The following is a 21,165-nucleotide window of genomic DNA, read 5'->3' on the forward strand; positions in this document are numbered from 1 at the left end:
TTAAAAGTCTGATAGTGTGTGATCCTCAGTCATTTAGTGTATCATTTACAGTCAGCAAGGGAATTTTTGTTGGTATTTTGTCCATAAATTGTTGACTGGATTGTGCAAAGTAAGCGTCACACATCTGATTGTGATTGGCTCAATTGCTATGTGGCCTTACATATGTCAGCAGAGAAGGGAGTCATATCATAGGAAGACAAGTAACATTCATTAAAGAAAAAAATAGGGTCAATTATGATTTCATGCCAACTTTAAAAACACAAATAGATCTTTAATTTTCAAATCTTTCAAACTTTATTGCACTGATTTAAAGAAATTGATCTTTAAATGTGTAAACGTGTTCTAAAAGTAATTCTATCAAAGTCATTCTTGATTTTTCAATATAAATATTCAGCATTCAAGTGGAAAAAAGCCTGTTCTGTGTCTTGCATTAAAAAAAGATGTGATCAATACATAGTACTTAGCATCACTAAATTATAATAAAAGTACAAAACTAAATGTGAAACCCAACCCAAAATAAGTGTTTTTGCAACAATGGCAAATCAAAATATCAAATTATATTAGTATTTAAAAGCTACATCAAACATCTCTCCTCTTAAAAGTGCTTAATGAATTAATGTAACATTTACAGCTCACAAAATCATCACAACCTGATTTAAGGTATATTTTTTAATTACCTTATAATTACTACTACACAATGCACATTGGCCACTTTACATATTTATGAGATTTAATGGTGGCAAATGCAAATGATTGTCTCCGAGATCAGTCTGATCCAGCAAAACACACTATCTGTTTTATTCAACCCTAAATCCCTAAAGGGACAACACAGCAAAGCCGATGAGGAGGTAAAGGAGCAGCTGGTTCGTCATGCTGTGATGGGGATGAACGAAAGACTTACAATTACGACAGTTTGAACAATGGAGTGTCTCTTCTGTAGTGTTTGACCAGTGTAATACTGACATGCCATCAGATGGGGCTGTTCTCGTCTCGGACCAATGAGATGACACTGCAGTCTGTAGAACAATTACGCAACCGTGACTTTGTCGACATCTCACCGCTTGGACATTTCCCGTGGCCTCTGGAGAGACAGAAAACAAATGTCAGCTCTATTAACACAGAAAAGAATTCGATTCGATTTTTGGTCAAGCGTGAACGCGAGGAGTTTTCCACTAGTGCTTTCTGCACTGCCTCTGGCGGTCTGAAGAGAAAGGAAAAAGAACAGAATTTTGCTCTTGAAATTAAATAAACAAACTGAAAATCAAACATAAAAAAACAAAAAAAAAACAAACTTGTTTTATTTCAGCTAGTTGTCAAAGCAACATTTCTCATTTTCATTTAGTTTAACTTGATGTACTAAAATGCCTAAAACCAATAGTGAAACAGAAAATGAATAAAAACTACATAGACTTTTAAAGAATAATAACAAAAACAAAATTATGAAAACTTTTAAAGTATAAAGAAATCAGAAAACATTAAAACCAATTCAAAATGTTAATCAAAACAAAAATAGTCTCTCAATGATACTAAAATAATAAAAGTCCCATTTGGTAATACTAATCAAAAGTTCAAAACACACTTGCGGTCTTCATACCCACTTTGCAAGTGTGGGTAATGAGACAGGTGCTTTGGCTTCAAAAGACCGAATGTAGCACAGCAGCCTTGTGTATCATTTTCATGGTGCTTTTACCATCATGTGTTTGTCCTCATTTTTGGAGCTTGACAACTGTGGTCTTTTACCTTGTTATAAAGTAAACGACCTGTGTGAAGGGTTGGAATGGTGTAAGGGTAAATTCATGACAGAATTTCCATTTTTGGATGATTTGTGGCACGTGAGAGTACCTGCTGTCTGGGATGAGGTGCAGCGTGCGGTAGAGGTCAGCAGTGGAGGGCATCTTCACCGAAGCTGCTTTAGGGGTGGAGAACAGGGACTTGGTCACGAGCGGTGGAGTGGGCTGCAGTTTGGCCTCAGGTTCTGTGCCTAGAGATAGACACACGAACTGTGAACTTCAACTACCAAGTTCTATGAACAGAAAAGCGATGCATTTCACAGATTCATAAACTGATCACCAGTGAGCAAGTGTCAGACGTGGGATGTTTTGTAGGGTCTCAGGGACACTCACCAACTGATAATGCACTGTGAGGTTCAGACAATGCAGGTCTTTTACGGTCTACAAATGGAGTCATGTTCAAAAACTGGGTCTTCAGCCATGCAGCTCGATCTTCTTCAAATGCTTTCCTCTAAAGAGGGAAGAAACTAACAGGAGTTAGGGGCTGTTCACAAAGAACATCTGCTCGAGTTAAAAACGGCCGGATGGAGTGCAATGTACCAAAATTTCTGCAACCAAAAGCTTATAGTGTCAGAGGGCCAAAAATCCCTGCCCATGGTTTAATTAGCTTTTTCTTTTTTCTCGGATGGTGTGTTTTGATTGTGTCAGTGTCTTTGGTACGCAAACAACACTGACACACTGCAACAGGTAAACATGTCAGCTGTATGGATGTGAAGAGCTTTCAGTTCATTGTTAGAAGAAGCTATGGACTCGGATGATGAACAGATGTTTTACTCCGATGTTGAGTGAGTTAGTTTGCTTATTTATTTAGGCCATATCAGCCGCAAGGCTATCTTTAGGCAAAAACAGATAAATAACAAGTCATGCAAATTACCCAAAAAAATATATATACATATATAAAAAGATATTTAAGATTAATACTAGACAAAAATTCTAAAATACATTCAGGTGATACTTTAAATATATCAGCTAAACACATCTCCGAACATTAAAAACAGTGACAGTCCAGTCCGGTTTAACAGGAATTGTAGTTTGACAAGGAAGGCATGATGTTGGTGGTTCAACTTCTAATAAATAGCTTTGTGTTTTGTAAGTCTTAAATGGCAACTTGATCATACCTAGATTTGAAATGAGTAATTTTTTAGATTTACTTATTTCCGTGGCATTCATCCCATTCCATCTGCCACACAAGAGTTTCTCGAAACCATTCAAGGAAAATTAGATTTCTAAATGCATGCCTCCTTTAATGTTAATTGTAATAAATGTATTTGTATGTATTCAGTACCTCGTGTCCCAGACGAATAGCAGCTTCAGTGAAATTCTTCCTCTCTCGCTCAAAGTTCCTCTTCTGCTCATTGAAGAGTCTCCACTCCTCTTTGAGCCGCTCTTTCTCCTCCAGTGTGTAGCAGTCGTTCAGCAGAGCTGCCGTCTCCTCATCGCACGGTGAGCTCAGCTGCTGCTGCAAACACACACCAGACTCAATACAGCCGCACGTCTACAGGCTTTCTGCAAGCTTGATGAAGGAAAGTTTAAGACCTTTTAAGACCAATTAAAGAATTTAAGGAACAAATTCAAGGGAACAGTGTATCACTATGTTCTGTAAATGTAAATGTCTGAGGAGAACACAATGAAATGTATTAGAAGCACTTCAAAAATTGAAAATATAACTTCCATAACTTAATTTTATGAAAAAAAATGGCTTAGCTAGAATATGGAAATAACTTTTACTTTACCTTCTGATCACACTACAAACATTGATGTTCTTCCTCAGTATTTTTTGTCTTGCTTTCCAGTGCAAATGTCTAAATATTCTTAAATCACCATGCAAATATGAGATGAGATAAGTCTCGTTTTCTGAGAAATTTATCAAAATGCAGTGAATTTATGATTATGAAAAAAAAAAGAAAAAAAAGACATATCTGCCAATGCAAGGGGAAAACCTGTTTATATAGCCAGTTGACATTTCTCTTAAGACTTCATATCTCAAATGCAAAATGTATCTTGATTTAAGGTTTCTGGACATTTATATTTTGTTAAAAAAAGACAAGAATACAAAGAAAAATGTAAAACTTTCTGCTCTGATTTAAGACCTTTTCAGGCTTTAATTTGTGGAAGGGCAAATTAAGACTTTTTAAAACCATGAATTGGGGCAAGTGCAAACACACTATATGATCTATGTTTGGGCCCAATTTATGGAAGGGACCAGAGACACAGAATTGCATATGCTCATACACAAAGGATCCATAAATCATTACATAAGGCAATACACTGACAGCCAGTTTGGGACCATTGACAGAATCTGATATTGGAAGTGATGTACTACTGTACATTAGTGTTTAGTGTGTACAGACATTGACCTGTAGAAGCTGCTGCTGCATGTGGATGAACTCTTTACACTGCTGTAACTCCATTCTCATCCGCTGCATCTCCTCCTCGTGCTCCTTCCTGGACATCATCTCCTCTCCCTCGTGCTCCTGACTCGCCACCAGCGACGCTGCAACACAAGCACAAGCAGTGGCATTGGTGATCAAGGCCCGTTACAAAAGAACTGACTCTAAAGAGTGTTTTGTCTAAAATTCAACATCACTACAGTTTGCAAGAACAGGACCAATATGTAACAGATGAAATATTTTAGAACAAAGTGTAACTAGAAAAATGTATATTTACTAGGACCCTATATAATCTCTTATTTTTTTCCAAATTCATTTTAATGGTTAAATTAAATTTGAGTAATCAAAAAGCATGTCAAATTTATTGAAATCATGAAACATACACAATTTATATATATAAAAAAAAAAAAAAATAGGGGCCTATGAAATTTGTTTTATTTGTTCTCAAATTCGTTTTTTGTTTTCATTTTAATTTTTCTGGATTCCATTAAAATGTAATAATCAAAATGATGTCTAATCAATTGAATTCATAAACAACTTGATTTATTTTTTACAATAATACGAAATATTGTTTTTGAAAGAAATTCTGTGTCGTGTAATCAAATGACAGCATAAAACATTGACAACTGAATTAATCTTTTAATCACATGAAAACTGAATGTTATGTAATGATTTGAATTCACCCTATTTGCGTCATCACAATTTTCCTCTTACATCTGTGACCCTGGAGCACAAAAGCAGTCTTAAGTCGCTGGGGTATATTTGTAGCAATAGCCAACAATACATTGTATGGGTCAAAATTATAGATTTTTCTTTTATGCCAAAAATCATTAGGATATTAAGTAAAGATCATGTTCCATGAAGATATTTTGTAAATTTCCTACTGTAAATATATCAAAACTTAATTTTTGATCAGTAATATGCATTGCTAAGAACTTAATTTGGACAACTTTAAAGATGATTTTCTCAGTATTTTGTTTTTTTGCACCCTCAGATTCCAGATTTTCAAAGATTGCCAAATATTGTCCTATCCTAACAAACCATACATCAATGGAAAGCTTATTTATTCAGCTTTCAGATGATGTATACATCTCAATTTCAAAAAAATTTACCCTTATGACTGGTTTTGTGCTCCAGGGTCACATATGCATGTGTAATCAAGGACATTTGCTCAACTCACGTCTGTCCAATCATAAGAGTGATACCGCCGAGTAAAACTGTCCAGTGTTATTCTACCCCACCTCCAAAACCTAAACCACGCAAATTCCTATAAAAGATTATACCATTTGAAGTTTATTTTTAATGAAGTGTCTGAGTGACTGAATGAGAAGGTTTTCGTTTTATGTTTCATTTCACAACAGACCTCTTCTTAATTATTCTCACCGTGCTGCTGGTTTTTCTCAATATGTTGTATTGAAATCTACAGCACTGCCAAGTATTTTGTCCCTGGAAGCAATTGTTGTCGCACTGGTTTATTTTGCCCATTTACTTCAGAACACATACATTTATAGATCTGAAAAAGCATTTAAGAAGGAAAGCAACAGCCACACGTCGTACCTTGGCTGTCGAGTCTCTCCACGTGGCTCTTGAGCTTCCTCCACTGCAGGCGGATGCTGTTGGTGAGCTGCTCGCGGGCCTGTTCACACGACTGCTCCAGACTCTCTCTGCTGCAGTCACCAATCTCCTCCTCACCCTCAGAGACAGCCTGATGAAGGGATAGTTCATCCAAAAATAAAAACTCTGTCAATTACACGTCCTCATGTCATTCCAAACCCATAAGACTTCAAACAAATAAAGATATTCCAAGACAGTCCATTCCACCAACACAATAAGTTCATAAAGAGATTGTAAAAGCAATCCAAATGAATAGAGCCGTTTAATCCAAGTCTTTGAAAGAGACACATTCGCTTTATACGAACAGATTTGAATTTTTTTATATAAATATGAACATTGATCAACACACGTACTGCACATTTAGCACAAATGTGACCCTGGAACACAAAACCAGTCATAAGGGTCGATTTTTTGAAATTGAGATTTATGCATCATCTGAAAGCTGAATAAATAAGCTTTCCATTGATGTATGGTTTGTTAGAATTGGCTGAGATACAACTATTTGAAAATCTGGAATCTGAGGGTGCAAAAAAAATCTAAATATTGAGAAAATTGCTTTTAAAGTTGTCTAAATGAAGTTCTTAGCAATGCATATTACTAATCAAAAATTAAGTTTTGATATATTTACGGTAGGAAATTTACAAAATATCTTCATGGAACATGATCTTTACTTAATATCCTAATGATTTTTGGCATAAAAGAAAAATCAATAATTTTGAGCCATACAATGTATTTTTGGCTATTGCCACAAATATACCCCAGCGACTTAAGACTGCTCCAGGGTCACACAAATATGGTAAACAGAAGCTTAACTCCATTTTCTTTTTAACCATATTTGATGAGCTGTTTGTATACTGATCAATGTTTGTATATGAAAAAAAGCCTAAAATAAATCTGTTCATCACATAAAGCTCATGCATTTCTCTCCGCTCAGTCTTCATTTGGATTATTCTTACAATCTCTTTATGAACGTTTCGTTCAGTAACGTTCATAAAGTAATCTGCCATGTTCCATTAAAATATCGTTGTTTATTAAAGATGAACAAAAGTCTTACGGGTTTGGAACAACATGGTGAGAAAATTATACCAAAAATAAAACAATATGTATGCATGTATATTATAACTCCAGGTAAGATTTTAGAAAGAAATTTTCAGTATTATCTAATGTACAAAAGTAGGCAAAAATGGCTAATTAGGTATTGGTTAGTCAAAAAGGACAGTTGATTCAGAGGTGGTGCCTTTCATGTTGACTTAGGTTTATCGAGTTGAAACGACACTGTTTGATGCTTTAACATGAGATGCTATTTACAACTTTAAACAACATGTCATTGTTCATAGAGTGTGCGAGGAGACTTCTGACCTGCTCGAGGCTATCATTCGCTGGCTCTGTTTTGACGCAGGGTTTCTTTGGGCTCAGAATGGTGATCATGTCCTTCTTCATGTGCTGCAACACCTTTTTAAGCTCAGAGTTCTCCATCATCAGAGATCTCTGCCGTGTCTCATAATCACTCAGCAGAGCCCTGTACATCTCGCCCTCGTGTCTGACAGCACAAGAGCAAATGTTTTACACTGCGAGGAATACAAATGCCATGTCAAAGAGCCACATGAGCAGGTTACCTGGCCTCCATCTTTCCCGTCTTCCAGAGGCCTCTCTTGCCATCTGACCTTCCCACATGGTTTGATATTTCAATGGCTGAACACAAATGAAAACAGAGAATACAGAAATACTGTAAACTTCAAATCTTTCAGGATAATGTGAATTGTGAATGTTTGCAGTCTAAAAAGGAAAATAAAAGAATAAAACAGACATCTGGCTGCTTCACTATATTAAAGGTTGTCAGAAATGCAAGCTCTCACAGAGTTTCTTGTCTCTCTTGTCCATGAGCAGCTGGTTGAGACGTTCCTTTAGTTTGGTGCACTCTCTCTCTTTCCGCTTGGTGTCGTGGTTGTACTGCGTGGCACGGCTAGAGATGATGCTCTGCAGTTTCTGTACCTGCACCATATTAATTACACATAGAAAGAAGTAAGGGTGCTGTATGATTATTATGCAGGGTATATGCACAGTAGCCTACACTAAAGTCATAAAAAAAATTACTATAATATTACACTCTATAACTAGAATATAGTCAGTGCATGGTCATGTACAAGGTAAAATTGTCCCTGTTTCCAGCAGGTATTGAAGGGATGGTCTACAAAAAACATTTTTTAGTAACCAATCAGCTTTTGGTCCCCATTAACTTCCATAGTATTTTCATCCATGCTATGGAAGTCAATGGCTACCAGCAACTGGTCGGTTACCCACATTCTTCAAAATATCTTCTTGCAGGTTCATTTTTAAGTGAACTATCCCTTTAAGATGCACTTTTCTTTATCCAGAGTATGGTCGGCCAATATGCATTGCAGTTTTCAACTGGTATTAACATGCACCTCTAACACGTCTTTTGATCACTTGTGATCACTTCCTCATAACACGTCTAGTAATGATTACATATTAAGTGAGAGGCGAGTAGGTGGTGCTGTCTGGGACACATTTAGGACAGACAGCGTTTCCACTGCAAGCGATCGGGTCACATTTGCCTTTGATACTACAGATCATGACATTCTTTTGGTTGACTTTTTTTACCACTTTATGTTAGCAAAAGAAGTGTCATATAACCCACAACTTCAGAAAGGAGTGACACAGGGCTCATTTTAGGTCAGCCAGGTTACACACAGACACAGTGGGGACCATATGGTGGAAAATACATTGCTATTTTGCATTTTCAAACTTTGTGTTTGAGAAACAAAATTGTAGTTTAGTTGAAAGAAAATGCTGGAACAAAAATGCATTAGCAAATATAGGGCAACATGGTGGGGTGCAGTTGGACCATGTGAACTGAGTTTCTCTTACTTCCTCTTTCTCAGACTTGAGCCAGTTCTGTAAGGTTTTGATCTTCAGCTGTAGCTGTCGCTCACCCTCATGCAGGCCCGAGTTATCTCTCCTGGTGTGCTCCAGCTGGTCCTGAGACACAATTACACAACAGTAGTAGAAATTAACAGTAGGCTGCTTGTGTTTTTTGCGTAGAAATTTTACAACACTTTCCTCTTATTTCACTATTTTATGGATAAATTAGTAAACTCAGCACCACAGCACTGTGCAAAATAGATCTCACTTCACGAATGTTGAATGTGTTACTGGTAAAAAATAAATAAATAAAGTCATACTCCAGACTGTAACTGAAACTGTGGCAAATTTGTAGCATTTTCTACCATTTAAAATTAAGTCATCATTAGCAAGGCATCAAAACTTTGTGAAATCCGGTGAAAAGGCATTAATAAAAAATAAAATAAAAAAATCATCGAAATCATAAAAATTCATATTCACTACAGAAATCTTCCAGACTTTTACAGGAAGATTTTACTTATTTCCCTGACTATTCCAGGCCTGGAAATCACATTTTAAAATTCCTTCATATTTCCAACCCATTGTTTTGTCTGGAGTAAACATAGAAAGTGGAGTACTTTGAGTCTACAGTTGCTGTGCTGCAGATGCTCGAGGTCACTGCCGTTCTTTAGCTGCTGCGTCTCCAGCTCATGTAGGGCTCGCTGAGCTCTCCTCTGCAGCTGCAGTACTTCATAGAGCAGGTTCAGAACCGGCACAGCGCTCAGACTGCCTGATTTAGACTCTAAACTCACTCCAGTCAAGCCCAGCGAACACACCTCCTGAGGAGAACCAAGACAAACAACAACTTCAATTTTGGTTAAATTAACATTAATTGCAACACTTAATTCCTATGCAAACTGACATGCTAGTAAAAAGTCCGAGAACTTGCATTGTCCAGTCCGGACCCCTTTTAACTGTCATATTTTGTGTTAGTTAAATTACTCGTGTCGGAAGTGTGAAGTAGACACAACAATCTTAGCCATTTTTATATATCACTCATCTTGCGCAAAATGTCCGAATAAACAATTAATTTACAGACATACTGTATATCCTAAAAACTAAATCCCCATTACTGATATGCTTTAAACCATGTCATTTTAGGTCAAAGTACTGGCTGGGAGTCGATGACCTCTGATGGATGAGAATCGCAATATGGCCGTTCAAAAAACACCATTGGTTTTACCTCCGTTTATAATTCTATGAGCAATCTATTAAGAAACAAGGTGGAAACATCTTGGATATGTAACCCTGGTTCCCCGAGTAGGGAATGAGACACTGCGTCATTAGCTGACTCAATGGGAACACCTTCCAAGTGTTACTACAGAGTAATATTACAGAGTGTCTTCCAGTTTATGAGCCCGTGAAAACACAATGAGAGAAAAATGACACCTGTTCAAACAGATAAAACCTGGGAACCAAGAGTGAAGTCAACATCCAGATTATCAAATCGAATAAAAGTGTGTAGAGAGGCCCAACCTGCCGCCACACAAGTATCCTCTAAAGTCGCATCCTTTGATAATGCCTGAGAAGGTGCAACACCTCTCGTGGAGCGAGCTTGAACGCCAAGAGGCGAAGATGTGCCACTCACCCAAGTCGCATCTTATACCCAATGCAACATCCGTTGTTTCATAGTGGCAACATCCTTGTTGCGGCCACTAAAACACACAAACAGCTGATCAGATTTACAACACTGGCTCATGCAGTCAACGTTAATCCGTAGCATATGTGGTCTCTCATTCTCCTACGACTCAAAGAATGGAGGAGAAAATGACTGCAACGACATCCAGAGAGCAAAATGAAGGAGAAGCTACTTTTGATATGCAACCTAGCTTCGGCCACAACAAAACCATCACTATACTGGGAGCAATTGCCACTACATACACCTTGAGTGTAGCTGGGGCTGCACCCGTAGAAAAATACTCTTGAAGGAATGCCAGCACTGAACCAACAGGGCAGGGATCTGGACTGTGATTGTGCTCTCTGCACAGTGACGCAAAAAAAAAAACACCACCACTTAAAAGCGTATAGTCTCCTAGCAGAGGGTATCTCCATTATCTCTGGTCAAAAAATGTAAGAGCCTGATTCAAAGACTTAACCAGTAGTTTCCACATTTCTTGCCAGGGATCCCACATGCTGCCCCGAGCCTGAGAGTATAAGGGCTTGTCCAAATACTCACACTTGCGGTTTTTGCAATTGACCACTTGTCTACTTACATGATGCATTTCCTGTATTTGGCCCAAGTGTTCAAGTGAGCATGAAGACCACAAGTGTGTGTAGAACTTTTCATTGCCTGATGGGACACACTTATAGTATTGTTAAATGCAAATATTTACAGAGCTTTATGTTGATTTTCAATACTTGGCATTTTAAAATAAACTTTTAAACATCTGTTCAGTCTCTGTAACACAAGACACAATTTAGTAATTGTGGTGCTTCTAATAAAGTGATAAAACGCACTTGTACAAAATTAACACTCATTTTTGCACCAATAAAATTAGCAACCACAAGTGTGTGTAGAACTTTTCATTGCCTGATGGGACATACTTATAGTATTGTTAAATGCAAATATTTACAGAGCTTTATGTTGATTTTCAATACCTGGCATTTTAAAATAAACTTTTAAACATCTGTTCAGTCTCTGTAACACAAGACACAATTTAGTAATTGTGGTGCTTCTAATAAAGTGATAAAACGCACTTGTACAAAATTAACACTCATTTTTGCACCAATAAAATTAGCAACATTTTGTTTTACTACCAAATTTGATGTAATATCTAATTATTATTAATATTTAACTTACACTGAAAAGGTTTCCGCAACCTCTCGCGAGATCTCGGCAAAAAGTTACTATTTATTTGCAGACCATGGTGCATGATAGGATACACTTAGCCTTGAATACCATTCCAGAGCATTTTTTCATTCTCAAGTGGGCAAGACTGCAAGTGTGGGTATTTGGACAAGCATTTACCAAAAGCATCTATGGTCGCAAGTTCCAACATTACCAATAGAGTTCAATGGAACTTGTGACGCATAGTTAGCTAACAATGCTTTTGGGAAATGCTCCTCAGATCTCCCAAGGAAGCTCCTCCAGGAGAGACACCAAACCTGAGAACAATATGGTGAAATGGCCAAAATGGTGATACCAGCACTCTGTCCTTCCGGACCCTCATAAGAACTGCCGGAAGCAGACTTCGTGGAAAAGCACTCAGATGGACCATCGGCAGCACATAAGCCAGAGTGTCCATCCCCAGAGACAATAGAGGAGACAGAGAGAATGAAATGGGGCAATGAACGGTCTCGCTCAAAACTAACAGGGCAGATCCACTACTGCCCTGTCAAAACTCTGCTGAATCAGACCAACGGTCTAAGAATGCAAATTCCATTCTCCAGGCCTCAACCTGTACCCTGAGAAAGAGCAGCTCCCAGATTCAAACCACGTGGGAGATGCAACGCCCTCAGCGACAGAAGCTTTGGAATGGGGCATAAATGCATCCCCCCTAGTGGTTTCACATAAGAGACCACTGACGTTGTCCATCCTGATGACCACATGACAGTCTCTAATGTCTGGAAGAAAATGGCTCAAGGCTAAAAACCACCATCACCTCCATGCAATTAATGTGCCACATGAGATGATCACCTTTCCAGACTCAATAGACTGGATGTTTTTCAAAAAACTGCACAAGACATTTATCATCGCCTTGCAGTGACAGACTTTGCCCAAAGGCACAAACTGCCATCTTTTTTCAGCACTAGAAAATACTGGATGTAGAAACCAGATTCCCTCTTGGGAGGAAGCATTTTCTCTACAGCTCCTATCTGCTTACAGGGAGTGTATTTTCTGCCCTAAAATTGAGCAAAATATTATTAATGCACGTCTCTTCAAAGCAATAAAATAACTGTCTTTGAAAAAAAAGTGCATGTTTAAATTGTTTATAAATCAAATATAATTAAGTTGCTTAGACAATTAGAAACATGTATGTATTTATAGTTTAATACAAAGGACTGAAAACCAATCACAAATAGTACTTTTTTTTCATTTAAAAACATGAGATGCAGTGGGATGGGGAAAAACCACCATAAACTCTCGAGACATGTTTTTTTAAAAGTTGAACTTGCGTTAATTTTACATGGCTTTCTAAACATGCGGCTCTCTTGTGCGAGACACGAGTGCAACGGTGATAGACGTCCCTCTAGAAAATGTGATAAATATGCATTCTGTGTGAACTGCTTGGTTTCAGTTTTGACGTAAACAAGACCTTCTCCGCATTGATGTTCTCTTTTTCCGCAATATTTTGAATGGAGGTAGCAGTGCCGCATCTAGTGGGTTCAACTGGATAAGCTAAGAAAAACATTAAAATGCAATGACACTTACATCGTCATCGCGCAATTCTTGCATGCCACTGATAAGGCTGCCTGATGCACACCTAAAATTCGAATGCAACGTTTTTGCATTCGAATGTGGATTTTTATTTTAAATTCAGCCCAATTTTTTTTTGACAGCCCTAGTGGTGGGCAATGAGGGGGGTAGTGCCAAAATTGGATAGTGCACCTCTTTTATATGGTTTGCAGAACCCAACAAGAGACATTCAGCAGATGTTCTGCCAAATGAACAGAGGCATCAGGAATTTTACAGCTGAAGCCTGTGAAAGAGGGTCACTGAGGCTCATATTAGAGCAATGCAATTGCCAGATCAGAGAAAGCCTTCTTTGTCTCCAGTCAGTGCATGAGATATGAGCGTACCAAAACGTCCTGTGCCTCTGTCTGTTGCAAGCCTTCACAAATGGGACCTTTAAGTGGCTGAGCAGCAGGTAAAACCCATCCCATAATGTAAGAATGCACAGCCTGACTCAAAATAATAGGTTCAGTATGCAGCATGGTGGCAATGCTTCTTAAAAGCACATCATCATAAACTTCTGGGCTCCGTAGGCATTGCTATGTGGCACGCAAACAAAAAGATTGTTGTTCAACACATGGTCAGAGATGTGAAATGGCAAAACAAACGGAACAGAAGGGGGCCTGTCCTCTCTTTTGATACCCATTGTTCAGCAACACGTTTTGTGTATATGAAAAGTCAAAGACAAATTTCCACATTAGTGGACAAGAAAGGGTAATCAACAATTCACCGCATCACTGAAGAGCCCCAACTGGGCAACAGGAGCATTCAGGACGTCTCTCTCACACATACCTGGGAGATTCAACCACAGATCTCTACCACAGATCTCTCTGTTGCCACCAAAACCGCCATAGAATGATGGTTCGTGTGAGCCGTATGCTTCCTGACTTGAAGTGACTGAGCTTCTTGACTGCCTCAGGAATCAAGCCAGCCTCTTCTTCCATATACTTAAAGGGACAATTCTTCTCCTCCTCGTCACCTTAGGGTGCCATTTTGGAGAGTATCACGACGCACGTGCATGCTCTCCTTTAAATGTAAACAAGGCGTGTTCAACGTACGTTGCACCATGTGCATTTGTTGTTTATGCGCAAGAAAATCACGCATGCATCGTGATACTCTCCAAAATGGCGCTCTAGGGTGATGCGGAGGAGAAGAATTCTTCCAGCCTAGGGTGAAGTCATTATGTACATTAAAGTCCACGTGAACTGGAAGTTGCTGCCGACTTTATTTCAGTATAGTGACTTATTTCCAACTGAAACGAAGTATTGAGTAGAGGGTGGGGTTTTATTTTAGTGCTCCTCCTCTCCAAGCCGTCAAACTTACATCATTCCAGAGTGGAAGCAAATGTTCAGATTTTGATTACCAAGATAAACCACATTGCACGGATTAATTGTTCACCTCAAGACTAGAAATGTGCACTAACAAAGTAAATAGAGTCCATTTGGATTTCATGAGGACTTTAACAGCAATTTGGGACATATATAATGTAATTTAATGGAGAACTATGTGAGTGGCGTGAGATTTTGAACAGCCTCCTGAGTCGTAGCTGGGCGCCGCGGACAGCATGTGGTTCCACTGCGGTGCATGTACTCATAGAATACAATATGTTTGAATTTTACATTTAATTTATCATGGCATGTGTCACAACACTCAAAGCTCTAATCCAAAGAGGGACACATTTCTTGGAAAGAGTGCCGCTCTGACTATTGCCAAACTCCTCAAGAGTCCATTACAGCAGTAGAAAGAACACTTTCCCAGCCGAAAGTGCAAACTCCACCAGAGATACACATGACATCTGATCTGGTGAGAGCGCAAGAAAAAGGGAGCAATCCATCAGCTGATCCTCAATAGCCTCAAGCTCAACACTGGATCTCCAGGACCCAAGCTCATGAGCCGGGACCACAAGGGATGACTGATTTTCTCATATTATTCATAAAGAGGGCCTTAAACAAAGGACTTCACTGTTAAATTATTGCAGTGTGAGATATTCAAAAAGCCATTAAGTGTGGCTTGAGCATGACAAAGACCCAAACTCTTAACACACTTATCATGTGTGTCCTCACTCATGATGAAACAAGGAAACAGAGAAATGCGAGGACATAGCAGAGAAAGGCGCTAGCGCAATCAGCCAATGAATCCGCACCATTCTGTACGGACTTCAAACAATCGTCACAGACCACAAGGGATGACTGATTTTCTCATATTATTCATAAATAGGGCCTTAAAGGACTTCACTGTTAAATTATTGCAGTGTGAGATATTCAAAAAGCCATTAAGTGTGGCTTGAGCATGACAAAGACCCAAACTCTTAACACACTTATCATGTGTGTCCTCACTCATGATGAAACAAGGAAACAGAGAAATGCGAGGACATAGCAGAGAAAGGCGCTAGCGCAATCAGCCAATGAATCCGCACCATTCTGTACGGACTTCAAACAATCGTCACACCTGGAGGGTGTTCCCATAGGTTCACTCGAAGACAGGAACATTACTCCAAAATAATCTTAAGAGCTAGAATTACGGCGCCTTAAAGGTAGAAGTACATCTGCCCTGTCCCTCACATTTATTCAATGGGACTGAAGCACCACTTGCACTGTTCGTTTGATGTTACATGTGCAAGACCACAATAAATGGAGCCATGGGGACTAAGTAAACGCTGTAAAAACGTCACTCTTTGCTTTGCGTTTAATGCTAGTAAAACTTACATTTAAGTCTATTTAAATCATTACATTATCCATGTTGCTTTATTTCTCAATCACCAATCAGATGAAAGATAATAGTAATAGTTTAACCCCTGACATCATCATATCCGACATGTGAGCAACTCCTCTTGTAGTGTACCTGATTGATATATGCGATGCACTGCGATATGTTCTCCTCAGTGCAGAACGCACTTAACACGCTGTAGGAGGTTTTGGGCAGAGCCATGGTGGAATGCAGCGAATGGTGCAAGTTTTGCCTGGAGGGAGACATGCTGATCCCAGAAATACTGGAAAGCTCTTTGGTGTCTGTACAAAAGACAAAAGAAAAGTTATTAAAGCCTGGCGAAACTAGACATGTCTAACATGACTGTTTTAACATGGTGCCGTGTAGCTGCAAAAGAACTAACCTGGGAGAGTTTAAGTTGAGGAAAAGTTTTAAAATAATAATTAAAAAAACATACTTCAGGCAGTAGTGTTGCCAAGATATTGAATAAAACAATATGCGGTGCATTTATATATTTGATAATGAGTTAAATGAAAATGGTCTGAAGTTTTAATAGGATTTCAAGATGGTCTGCTGATGATCTGTGTGAAATGTGGTGAAGATCAGACAATGGTCTAGAAGTTTGAAAAACTAGGTTTTATACATTACAATTCAAAACGCAGAAAAACTAGTCTGAAATTGAAACCATGCTGGTTTTGACTCTTTGCATTCAGCTTTGCAGAAGTTCAGGAAAAAATAAGAATTTTGTTTCTAGGCCTTACAGTTCAAACGTTACTAGCCTCGGCATGAGTGCAGATTTGACCTGTTGGTGGTGCTAGAGGGTTTTAGATAGAGATATCAAATTTGCTATGGTAATATTGTAGATTGTCCTCTATCTGTGTGCCAAATTTCCCCAAGTATGGTCCTTCGGGCTGCAATAGAGTTATTAGTGGAGCAGGACAAGAATAAGAAAGAGACTGCTTCGGTGATCGGCACCTAATAAAAATATTAGTTCACTAACAACCAAAATGGTGTCATTATTTACTCACCCTCATGATGTTCCCCAATAAGTATGCTATTATGTATCCAAACACAAATTTGACCATTTTTGAACAAACTTCACAACACCTTTTCTCCCCCCATACAACAACAACAACTAACAGACAAATCTGTTAAGATTAGAAGTTTTGCAGATATGGTCACTATAAACTGACTGTTTGATGGAAAACAGTTGCATGAAGATTCTTCAGAAATGACTCTTTTGTGTCAGGCTTGGAAAGACATGAGGATGAGTAAAAATGGTAAATATTCTTTGTTTGTTAAACTATTACTTCCAACATATTACAGAACAAAAAAAAAAAAAAAAAGAGAGAACAGGGAGAAACATTATTTAATATTGTAAAATTTGCTTCAATATAATGCAACACTTCACAGATTAATTACAAACCGTGCTCAAATTAGCTCAGTCTCTTAACAAGATCAAGCCGACTCAACATTTCAATGTTTGCTGCTCACCGAGAGATGGATCTGGCATCATTGTTGGAGTCCACCAATCTCCCATGTCAACCTTCGGCTCGGATGGGATTCTCCAGTGTCCTGCTCATCCAAATGAGATGCAAGGCTGGACACAAGTGGCTGGGCCAGAGACAGAGGCTAGCACTCGGCCATCGCACCTGAAACCGAAGAGAGGCGCACTGGATTACACAGCAGAAGGCCTGTGAAGCCGGATTAAACAGCCGTGGAATCCCACTGCAGGATTACCAGAAGCAGCGGGGGACGGAGCGGGTGGAGATCACACAGAGCGAGAAAAGCATAAAGCACAGGAGGATTGATGTGTCATACAAGTGCATTTCCCCCCAAACCAGTTAAGTGCAAACCCCACCCCACAGCCCATTTCATTGGTTAAGCCATTCACACAGACACTTGTCAAGAAAAGATAAGACTTCACAATTCAATTCAGAATTCAGGAAAAAACATGGATGCATCCAATCGCGAAAAACAGTAAACACTCTGAGGAAGTGCTACCAACAACACAATTGTGTAGTAGACGATCAGCTATGCAATTAACATGACAAATGAAATGGGTCTGTGCCTAAAAAACTAAAAAAAACTTACTTTAAAAATGTTTCTCTTACATATAATTTTTTTGTTGTTTTGCAGTGCAATTATCTACACATTTTCAAATCAAGATACATTTACTTGAGAAGCAAAATGACTTAAGATATAATACTTATTTTCTGAAAAATGTATCAAAATTAAGTGACTATGCTTAAAATAACAAAAGTATCTTAACCCATTGGGATATATTGTCAATAGAATGCTTTATATTATATTTTATGTTAAGCAAAGGAGTTATGACTAAGGCCCAAGACATTGTTCCTTTTTCCTCCTGGAAAATTAATTTGCATACATTCATTTTTCATATGCTTTTTATCCACACCATCAAATCCATTGATATTTGCAAGGTACAATCTGTAAATTCTCTCTTTCTTTTCTTGAAATATGTAAAAATTAGTGCTGACAAATGATTAATCGCATCCAAAATAACAGTTTGTTCACATAATATATGTGTGTGTACTGTGTAATTTATTATGCGTATGTATGTATGTATGTATGTATGTATGTACAGTGGGTACGGAAAGTATTCAGACCCCCTTAAATTTTTCACTCTTTGTTATATTGCAGCCATTTGCTAAAATCAATCACGATTAATCGTTTGACTGCACTAGTAAAAATGCATTCGATTTACTTTTTTACTGTTGTGACAAGTTTCCATAATGCATATTTATCAAAATATATTCTATATGAAGTGTATATACATAAAGTAAAATATTTAAGATGTATAAATGTGAATATAAAGGTGAATTATGTGTTTCAATTTACACATTGTTTGGTGAACAAGGATGTGGAATGGTCCCGATCCCAATTCCCCACTCCCTCTCTTGCCCTACTTTCCGGTCTACACTCCACTGTCCTATTCAGAGAGACTAAACTAAATCCAAAAATAAAATGTGAGAGGTCATAATGGCAGGGTTTGGAAAAATCCTACTTGAAAAAGTATAAGCAATTAGTAACAGATGCTTATCTTAGCAAACACCGCTATGTTATTTTCACTGGGTATTTGCAGGTTTTGTAGAGTTAGATTAGCCACTTCAAGTGAAATTTAAGGCCAATTTCACAGTAACAAAAGGGCTCAATTCTAGCATTTCTGAGCTTTTTTAACAGGTTTTTCCCACCATTTTGTGCTTTGAACTCTGATTCCACTGTCTGCATTCTTATAATATACATTCAAATGACCATGTATACACCTGGCCAGTTTCTAATAATAAAAAAAAGTTAATTATTATTAAAAAAAAAGCAAGCTTTTCCGACTACCCCAAGTATGTGCTTTCAGTGATCTGATCACAAAATGTTTTAGACCTGATTTTTCCTTTACTTTTGATTTTATATGGTTTGTTCTGGCATACAGATTTATGGATGTGTGAACTAATATGTTAATAATTAATCCTCTATGCTCCGCTTCTTTTCCTTATGTTTTAAACTGTACTTTGTTTTCAGTACCTGTTATGAAAAACAACATTGCTTTCTGTAGTCAAGGTCATTCTGTTCTGAGAGGCTTGGGCGGTGGAGAGAGGTTTATCAAGAAGATATTAGCATGCTTAGGGAGAGAGTAGATAAGGGACTTTAACTCCATGTCAGCAGCTGGAGTGATTCTCATTCTTCTGATTTCACAAGAGCTCTCATGGATGGGTGGAACATTAACTTATATGACATTACTCTCATTTAAAGCACGGTTGTAATTTAATATCCTGCTCCTCAACAAAAGCCAGAACTGATCAACTCAGCACAGTTACAGAAGCAATACAGGAGGAAACTAAACAGTTTTACTCCCACTACAATTAATATATTTTTACCTAGTCCACAAATCCTGTACATTTTCAAATCTCAAAAAAAAAAAAAAAAGTTTTAGTTAATGAACATGCATTATATAAAATATAAATGTATAGCCCACACGAGTCTGGCCTACATGCTGTTTTATTACTGATTTTATTATTACTTTGTTTAACAACTACATTATGCACCTGCTTTCCAACACCAATGCCAAATGAGTTATTGCTTCAAAACGAAATGACATTAGAGCAAAGCAACCCGATTCAGTGGGATTGTTTGGGTTTTATCACTAGATGGCAGAAACGTGCACTGCGGGTAATGAACCCAATACATTTGTATTTGAAGAATTTTGCCATCACTACTTAGCGACACTAGTTACACCTGATTCTAATATTCTCAGTTCTCACTATAACATTGCTTATTTGAAAATCATATTTCACACACATTTGTTTACTCGCATTCGCTAGCATTCAAAGGACGCAGTGGGTCTGTTTTCAGTCAGCTAAGCTACATAGACAGCATTTTTGGGCGGATTTGAACATGTCTCTTCGCACCTAGACGCGCTGTCTATGTAGGCAGCACACTACAATTAGAGACACAGCCGGAGTTTTAGCTTTAGCACAGCGGCTAACACACAGTCACACAGGTTGACTTACATCAGCTGCGGCTCCACGGATCCAAGATACAGACCGATGAGGTTTTTCAGACTGGTCCGTGTTTAAAGTGTTTAAAGATGCCGTGTGTTTGTTTGTGTGAGACCGCAGCGCGAGTATCACCCACCTGCCCTGAAGCGCAGGAGATGTTTGGATGATTTGAAGTGCACCTCTGTTCTTCTACATAAACAAGCACTACTCTCATTGGCCAGCCTGTTGTCAAGCAACCAGCAACTCGCCATTTGATTGGCTGGACCATCCTTCCCAGTGTTGCCAATTTAGCAACTTTTCAGATTACCCTAGCAACTTTTTCTTCCAAAAGCACCTAGCAACAAATGTAGCTATCTTTTTTTTTTTTGCCAACTTTTAGCAACTTTTGATAAGTGACTCAAACGATAAAAAGGCACACATTTTCCATCTAAATTAGACAAAAAGAGGAAACCAAAGATGCCTAGCAGTGCGCACATCACGTGAATTAAGTTAACTGCTATTTGCAATTGTTCAATAATAATTAGGTGTGTTCGACTTGAAGCGGCGCTGCGCAGACCGATCGGTGTATGACATCAAAGGCTGCGTTCACACTGGCACAAAAAATCAGATCTTTCGCTCACATCTGACACAGATCGGAATTTGTTGCACACGTGTAAACACAAAAACCCGCACGAGATCCGATTTTTTTGCATCAGATCTGAGCCACTTCCAAATGTGGATTTTAATCGGATACACATCTGATATCTGGACATCCGACCTACGTCTAAACACACATATCCGATTCTCCACAGAACTCCCAATGTGAGGGCGGCACGTTTGCACTAATACACTGCTTA

At 38.3% G+C, this 21,165-nt stretch overlaps 1 protein-coding gene across 5 annotated transcripts; it reads right to left on the minus strand.

The window, feature by feature from the left end:
- Positions 1-270: 270 nt before the first annotated feature.
- Positions 271-20,520, minus strand: ssx2ipa (synovial sarcoma, X breakpoint 2 interacting protein a). Of its 5 annotated transcripts, XM_016449697.1 has the most exons (15): positions 20,342-20,519; positions 17,310-17,467; positions 15,951-16,117; positions 9,295-9,495; positions 8,684-8,794; positions 7,651-7,786; positions 7,411-7,486; positions 7,154-7,334; positions 5,738-5,885; positions 4,148-4,284; positions 3,076-3,249; positions 2,124-2,241; positions 1,843-1,981; positions 964-1,081; positions 271-873 (listed from the first exon to the last, which is right to left on the minus strand). In XM_016449697.1, the coding sequence occupies exons 2-14, from the start codon at positions 17,353-17,355 to the stop codon at positions 970-972; spliced, it is 1,746 nt and encodes a 581-aa protein (XP_016305183.1). In that variant the 5' UTR covers positions 17,356-17,467; positions 20,342-20,519; the 3' UTR covers positions 271-873; positions 964-969. The 5 variants fall into 5 exon arrangements, with proteins under 5 accessions (XP_016305183.1, XP_016305184.1, XP_016305181.1 ...); XM_016449698.1 differs by having other exon boundaries at positions 271-1,081; positions 3,076-3,246; XM_016449695.1 differs by having other exon boundaries at positions 271-1,081.
- Positions 20,521-21,165: the final 645 nt, after the last annotated feature.

Source organism: Sinocyclocheilus anshuiensis, unplaced genomic scaffold, assembly GCF_001515605.1.
Source record: "Sinocyclocheilus anshuiensis isolate Anshui unplaced genomic scaffold, SAMN03320099.WGS_v1.1 scaffold1635, whole genome shotgun sequence".
NCBI classification, from domain to species: Eukaryota; Metazoa; Chordata; class Actinopteri; order Cypriniformes; family Cyprinidae; genus Sinocyclocheilus; species Sinocyclocheilus anshuiensis.